Source organism: Octopus bimaculoides, chromosome 24 (assembly GCF_001194135.2).
Source record: "Octopus bimaculoides isolate UCB-OBI-ISO-001 chromosome 24, ASM119413v2, whole genome shotgun sequence".
Lineage (NCBI taxonomy): Eukaryota > Metazoa > Mollusca > Cephalopoda > Octopoda > Octopodidae > Octopus > Octopus bimaculoides.
In genome coordinates, this window is record NC_069004.1 from 25,403,759 (window position 1) to 25,412,190 (window position 8,432).

Sequence of the window (8,432 nt, forward strand, 5' to 3'; positions counted from 1 at the left end):
TATATAATTTCCCCTATATGTTCAACATTTTCTCTTTCGTCTTTACACTTAGCAACATGGACTATGAATAAATAAATATATTAAAGTAATATCATAACGGGGTTTGTTGTGCAAGACCGGAACAATGCGAGAAGATATACAGTAAACTACAAAAAAAAGCAACGACCTTTTCTAACCCGGACTTTCCAAAATGTGCTGAAGGGTCTATAGCCTCGAAATATAGAAATATGAGGTAATACTACATCTTTGTTTTTTGTTTTTCTTTCTGTAGTTTAGTTTATATCTTCTCGTATTGTTCCAGAAGTGGCTCCGTGGTAAGACATTTGCATCCCAAGCACATCGTTTGGGGTTCAGTCCTATCGCTTGGTACTTTGGTGAAGTGACTTCTTCTATAGCCTTGGGCCGACCAAAGCCATTTGGTAGACGAAAATTGAAAGAATCGTATTTTTATGTATGTGTGTATGTGTATGTGTGTGTGTGTGTGTCTATGTGAGAGAGAGTGCCTGTGTTTGTGTCCCCTCCCCCATCATCGCTTGACAACCAATGTTGTACACACACACACGCACATATATATATATATTGAGGCACTCCATAAATAACGCGTTTTTTAATACCTTTTTTTATTTTTCAAAATTCAGACAAAGTTCTTTTTTAATCTAAAATATACTCTCCTTCATTTTCTGCAATGTTCTTTCATCTATCTGGTAAATTTGCAAGGCCCCTCTTCCAAAATTCCCTTGGTTGAGATGAAAGATACTCCTCTAGTACTATTCTGCCCTCATCCACTCTCCTCCGACTTTTAGTTCATGCAATTAAAAAAAAAAACCGCATTATTTATGGGATGACCTAATCTATATATTCTTTTACTCTTTTACTGGTTTCAGTCATTTGACTACGCCCATGCTGAAGCACCGGTTTAAATGGTGTTAGTCAAAGAAACTGACTCCAGGACTTACTCTTTGCAAGCCTAGTACTTATTCTATCGGTGTCTTTTGACGATACGGGGACATAAACACACCAGCATCGGTTGTCAAGCGATTGTAGGAGGAGAAACACAAACACAGACACACACACATTCGTGTATATATATATACGACAGGCTTCTTCCGGTTTCCGTCTGCCAAATCCATCTTTGGTCGGCCCAAGGCTATAGTAGAAGACACTTGACCAAGTTGCCACGCAGTGGGACTGATCATGTGGTTGGGAAGCAAGTTTCGTACCACAGAGCCACGCCAGCGCCTTCATTTATATATGAAATGTTACTGCAGACGTCACAGTGTATGCATCCATTGATTAAATAAAATAATATTCATAAAAAGACAAATACAATCCTAAATATCATAAACAAAATAGATAAACACATGAATAAAAGCAAATTGGAGACGAGAATCACAGAAGTTATAGCAAATCACGACTAACCAAAAAATATGACCACCACGTTGATCCGGAGAGCGTTATGGGCCGTATAGAAGGATGATGTGCTAAATCTTCTAGACTTGTGATGGATAATTTGGAGACTTTGACTGTAAGAATAGCAGCTAAGAAGGCTGTGTAGTATGTGGTCAACAGGATAACAAACAGCCACCAGAAGATGATCATGATTCGACCTGATATGTTCTTTGGTTCGTTGTTTTGACCTGCAAGTAGATTGTATATCTGTATATATGTGAATCATATATGTGAATCATATATGTGAATCATATATGTGAATCATATATGTGAATGCATATATATGTATATAAATTAAACATACATATAGAGATACCCACATGAAGCACATAACCACTATCACCACTAAATCACCACTCACGAACGCAGGTATAAAAATCGTTCAATCAAATCAGATTACTTCGATGTTTTTACCTTGCATGAGGGCTGTTCCAAACGTGTACCAGCAATTCTCGTAGTAGGAACAGTTTAATTCTTCACTAGCTTCAGTAGATCTGAACATGGCGCTGATCTTGTTGATTACTGTCAGGAAGATACCGACAAAAAATATGGCAGCAGGCGTTAGTATCCAAACCCACAATTGAAATGGTCGAAATATCATGTCCATGGAGACACGGTCATCTTCCAGTCTGTAGGCGATGCCAATTCCGTCTTCAGAGAAAGGATGTGTGAAGTCAATATATTCAAAACGATGGGCTGTCAGTGTAATAGGTCCGATTCCGAGATCGACTTCCTGGAGAGGAAGGAGGAGAAAAAAATTAATATAGTGCACAGCATGTAATTGTTGTCGGTGCTGTTGTTGTTATTATCATCATCATCATCATCATCATCATTATTATTATTATTATTATTATTATTATTATTATTATTATTATTTTTATTATTATTATTATTATTATTATTATTATCATTATTATTATTTAAGGTGGCGAATCGTTAGCACACCAGGCAAAATGCTTTGTAGCATTTCGTCTGTCTTTACGTTCTGAGTTCAAATTCCGCCGAGGTCGACTTTGCTTTTCATCATTTCGGAGTCAATAAATTAAGTACAAGTGAAACACTAGGGTCGATGTAATCGACTAGCCCCTTCCCTCAAAATTTCAGGCCTTGTGCCTTTAGTAGAAAAAAATATTATTATTGATAATTTCCAGATGTCCTTGACCTGGCAGTGCTACCAGGGGCGATACCGGTTCGAAATAAACACTACAGGCACGGATGTGCTGTCATACGGGCTTGTCTGAGGTGCACACAGAGTGAGTGACGAAACCGTTCTGTACGCTCTCGTTCAGTGTCTGGGCTGACTTGTGGGGTTATGTCGAACAGCTGTTGTCAGGTGTGGGATGGATCCGTCTGCGCAGCCGAGTCGGTAGTGACGATCGCTCTGCCGCCCTCCTTCAATCGGGCAAGCCAAAGCACTTTTCCTTTGCTTGGTGGATGTGGCGAAAGAGGTTGCGTGGTGGCCATGGTTGAAAGGCATGAGGATAGATACATTCCTCTTTGGTAGAGCTCTCATTAACTTCTTTAAGTTTCCCTTGAGAAGGAGATTGAGCGTTGAGAGGGAAGTGTTTTCCTCGAATGAGTTTATTGGAAGGTGGATAAAAGTTGGGAAGTCTGGACATTAACTACGGGATGACCTGATAAATGTAAAATATTTCTAAAATAAACTCAGGTCAGCACTTCTAGTTTGAGGGGATTATTTTCATTTATATTGGTTTCATTACGAGGCGTGTATTTTATTGTTGACCCTCCCTTTATCTATTCGAGAGGGATGAAAAGCAAACTTGACCCGGACACGAGATGGTGATGTGATCTCAGAATGCAAACTGACTTAGCTAATTACTGTAAGATATTGTTGTAAGATGTATGCGGCATACATATAACAACAGAGCGTCTATGTAGTCGTTAATTCTGCTAAAAATGCCAACCAGATCCCTTTTAAATCATACCCTTCTATCCTGAATTAAAAGGTAGAGATATTAAACTATGTTGTATTTGATACACCAAGTAAATATACTTAACAATGTTGTCTTTGATACACAAAAAAAATAAAAATTGGAAGGTATATTGGAAGGTATATATAATCACCACTGATTATAGACCAGCTTGATCAGTGCTGTTCTTGGTTTGAAAAGCAACAACAATGAAGATAACATTCTAAGGAACTTACATTGCGGTATGCCATTCCTATAACTCCAGTCCAGTTATGCGTTGCATTATCATAAACACCGAACATCTTGTCTTCAGGTTCTTGCAGTACATAACTGAAAGAACATGAACAAGGGAGATAAATAAGTGATCAATATATCTGTAAAATTGTAAAGGCGAAGAAACAGATCTATTTGTTTTTTATTGATAATTCTTGTATAAAATTATAATAGTTTTTTAATTATAACATTTTTGTTAATTAATAATTCTCAGGTTGAGTGAACGGTTATAAACTTCGACCACAAAGTTGGGTGTGTTCCGCAAAATGAAAATATTTTTCACCACAGAAGTTCTACACTGATCATGTTTTGCTTGTCTAGAGTAAAACTGTAGCAGAGCTACATATTACAAAGTAATATGTGAATCGACCTGCATAGTAGACGAATATATCGATGAGGCGTTTAGCCTTGCTTTGATACAGTAGCCTCGTTCTGATACACTGGCCTCGTTCTGAGCTACACTGTAAAAAATCACAGTTCCTGCCAGGTTTCGGCCAGAGGTACATGTCTTCTCTGCAGATCCACGCGCAATATCCCACTGCGACTCACATGTCTATTCACCTCGACACAAGATATATGGTTCGTAAACAAAGATCTCACACACACATTCTCAAAATGACTGTTCTCAGAATAAACAATATATTTATACACAAAAATGTCTTATGGTGATTCATACTGAGCGTTTTTTCCATTTAATAACACGCACTTGAACAGCCAGGAGAATTATTCAACCACATGAACAGACCCTATCTCCAACCAATAGCTAAAGACAGGTTAAGTCAAAATTGATGGCATGAAACTGCGTAAGCTAAGTTCCCGATTCAGAATGATCCTTTTACTTGTTTCAGTCATTTGACTGCGGCCATGCTAGAGCACCGCCTCGAGGGGTTTTCCTTGACCAAATCGACCCAGGGCTTATGTTTTAAACCTAGTGGTTATTCTATCGGTCTTATTTGATGAGCCACTAAGTTACGGAGACATAAACACATCAACACCGGTTGTCAAGCGGTGATGGAGGAACAAACACAAACACAAAGATACACACACACACACACACACACACACACACACACACACACACACAAACACACACGCACGCACATATACACACACATATATATATTCGGCTGGCTTCTTTCAGTTTCCGTCACCAAATCCACTCACAAGGCTTTGGCCAACCCGATGCTATAGTAGAAGACATTTGCCTAAGGTGCCACACAGTGGGACTGAACCCGAAACCATGTGGTTGGGAAACATGCTTCTTACCACAAAGCCACGCCTGCGCCAAATGTCTAAGTTTTTTCTATCAAAGCATTTATTTATATAATTCACTCGACGCATTTCATTTTCTTTTACTCTGATTTGGTATCTTATTTAATGAGCTATGTAACCCATTGGGTGAGTGTTTAGAATCAATTAAAGTATTCAATTAATGTATGTAAAGGCTTTTCTCTGCTCCCTATCATCATTTCTACTATGCATATTTTGATAATATTTTCTCGCAGAGACTCCATGTGTTTGGAGAAGAGACACCATAGGTTTGAAAAAAAAAATGACCTCAGTACGATTTGAAACCAAAATCCAAAGAGACGTAACCAAATAGCAATTGTCATATTATCCACTACTCTGCTGATTCTACCAACACACTTTTCTTTTTTCTCAGAATATCATAGCAATAATTTCTAATATAAGCACAAGGTCACAAATTTAGTGGGAGGAGGAGTTTAACTGATTACATCTGTCTCATGTTTCACTGGTCCTCTATTTCAGAAACCACGAGAGGATGAAAAGTAAAGGTGACTCTGATGGGATTTAAACTTAAAACATAATAGCAAGAATACTGGAAAACATTTTATACAATGCTCTAATGATTACATAAATCTACCATCATTTCTGGCGATAATAATCATACCTACGTGAGGTTCATGGCCATTTACTACAAGTGGGTAAGGAAGGGGTAAAGTTGATAATATCAAGCATAGTACCAGACTGAACCAGTGTTTTATTGGAATTGCAGTCCTTGTATTTAGAACTAAACTTTCTGTTTATGTGCTTTCTAATGTGTTTTCTTTATGAAGACAGTAGCATATAATTTGTAGTTAATATGGTTGCTGTGTGCATATATGTACGAGAGTGGTACTTTTGCTTCGATTGTTCGGTTATTCCTCATTTTTAATACCTTGTTTTCGCTCTACAAGTTACTCTGAAAAAGGACAATATCCGAAACGTCTTGATTACTTTCCATTTGTCTAAGCCACAAACAATCTCGGTCGTTAACTTATCTCGTTTTGTTGCAGATGGCTATTGTTTTGTTTTGTTTTTTTTCGCCATTAATATACATACATACATACAGACAGCCAGACAGCCAGACAGCCAGACAGCCAGACAAACAAACAAGCATACACATAAACACATACATAGATTGTATAAGTGAAGTAACCGACTTACTTGAAGTTCATGGTACTACTCATTTCATTGAGTATATCGATACAAAATCCTTCCCATCCGGTACCGTTTACTCTAGTAATGTATGGAGCCAGCTGAAACATAAGCATATATATATATATATCCAGGGGTTGGACAAAATAATGGAAACACCTAGCATCATAATTTGAAATATCTATAAAACCGTCAAAAGCTTGTTATTATTTTTGTTTTTTGATTTATTATTAGTGCTGCTCAATATGTTTTGCTTAAAATTGATGTTTCTTTTCAGATATCATCAGAAAAAAGGTAGTTAAAATTCATTAAAATGACAGATCTGCCGGACTTTCGAAGAGGTCAAATTGTTGGTGCTCTTATGGAAGGCGCGAGCGTAACGAAAACAGCCGAAATGTTTGGTGTATCAAGAAGTACTGTTTTGAAAGTAATTACAGACTTTGAGAAAGAGGAGGAAACCTCTTCTTCGAAACAAAACTCCGGAAGAAAAGCAAAACATTCAGATAGAGACCGTCGGACTCATACGCGAATTGTTAGAAAGGATCACAAAAGTACAGCTCCCAAAATTACTGCAGAGCTTAAATACCACCTCAAGGACCCAGTTTCCACAAAAACTGTTCGCTGCGAGCTGCATGAAACCGGATTTCACGGGAGAGCTGCATTGAGAAAACCACTATTTTCAAAAACAAACGTCGCAGAGTGTTTAGAGTAGAGTAAAAACCTACAGAATTGGTCTCTAGAGCAGTGGACGAATGTTATTTTCTCGGACGAGTCATCCTTTATCGATCCTTGAGGAATAAAACACAAGATTGATCCCGGAAGAATTTAAACTCAGAACATGAAGACAGACGAAATGTCGTTAAGAATTTCGCTAACGATTCTGCCAGCTCTCCGCCTTCATGAAATGAAATTTTGATTTCAAATTCTGGCACAAAGTCAACAGTTTCATAGGGAGGTGGGCAGCCAATTAGATCGACTTCAGAGTTCAACTGGTTCTTATTTTATCGATCCCCGAATATATGAAAGGCAAAGCTGACCTCGGCGAAGTATGGACGCAGAATGTAAAGACTGACGAAATGCCGCCATGAAACGAAATAGTAAAAACGTAAATATATATAACTCGTAAGATGCAGGCATTGCGGTGTGGTTAGGAAGCTAGCTTTGCAATTACGTACTTTCGGTGGCTTGGGCGTCCCGTTCAAGTGGGGAATAAATAAGCCACGGAAATTGGAGAAACAGCCCCTTATGAGTCGGTATGAGAAGGGAAACTTTATTTTATTTACTTATACACACATACTCAAACGTGTGTGTGTGCATCTTTACACACAGTTTGACAATCATTATGTCGCCATAACTTAGCAGTCGACATCAGAGTCAAATAGAATGGGTTTGATGCGTTTAAACAAACATCTGTACTGTGGTCGATTTCTTCGCCTGTCAAGACGGTGCCCCAGCACAGCAGCAGACAAATGACTGAAACAAAGAAACGGTAGATGGCAAAAGAAAAAGAAAAACTACAATGACGATTCAGGAGTACTTACTACGATGGTTCCAACCTTTAGGGTTACGTTACCCAATCCAGGTAAAGCGTTGGGAAAGACATCCCTCGCGTCTATAGGCGTCACTGTGAAAACTAGACCAATGTCAAAACACCACTCTCCTATTCGCTTGTAAGTGGCCTCTTCTTCGTATCCATCTACACGGAATATATCGTATTTTCTATCGATAACCTCTTCTGGATCAACCATAAACATGTTGTCGTTGCTTTCCTAAACAGAGAAAGAAGTAAGAATCGGTACAGCGACGGTGTGGTATTAGGGTGGTAATTAATCTATTCTATTCAATTTATATGTGTATTGTGGAAGCTAAGCGTTCGTAATGTTTAACAGAACAAAAGTCAGTGCACAAAGTGTGTAACTTGAACGAATACAAGGTTGTAACAACTTGAACAAACCTATCAAGTATATTGTTTTTAATAATTACTCATTTCTTAACTTTTGACTACTTATGGGGCCTAAATACTCATAGATATAGTCGTACATACAGTGACTTATGATACTTTTTGGCTCTGGTAGGGTTGTCTTTTTTTTTATAAATAGATTCATTTTCTCTTTTTCGAAGGCATAGGTATGAACGTAATTGAGTTTTTTTTTGATTAAATGTAAACTTTAATTTCATAAAAATGCAACAACTTCAGGTTTGATTTCATTACATATTTTGAGTACTTGTTATCTCTCACACTCACAGTTTGACGAATTCTTTGAATTGAATAATTTGGTTAAAAGAAATTATGAAATTGTTCTGAAACACGTTACTTGTCGATATATATATATATATATA

General features: G+C 37.7%; 1 protein-coding gene across 1 annotated transcript in view; it reads right to left on the reverse strand.

Annotated features, from left to right (window-relative positions):
• Window positions 1–7,860, reverse strand: part of LOC106871501 (glutamate receptor U1) — a 9,952-nt gene extending 2,092 nt beyond the window's left edge. The window contains exons 1-5 of the mRNA XM_014917989.2: window positions 7,634–7,860; window positions 6,102–6,193; window positions 3,617–3,710; window positions 1,864–2,182; window positions 1,420–1,637 (exon numbers count right to left, since the gene is read on the reverse strand). Coding sequence (XP_014773475.2) covers window positions 1,420–1,637; window positions 1,864–2,182; window positions 3,617–3,710; window positions 6,102–6,193; window positions 7,634–7,846 — 936 coding nt within the window. The 5' untranslated portion in view covers window positions 7,847–7,860. The remainder of the gene's footprint in view (window positions 1–1,419; window positions 1,638–1,863; window positions 2,183–3,616; window positions 3,711–6,101; window positions 6,194–7,633) is intronic.
• Window positions 7,861–8,432: the final 572 nt, after the last annotated feature.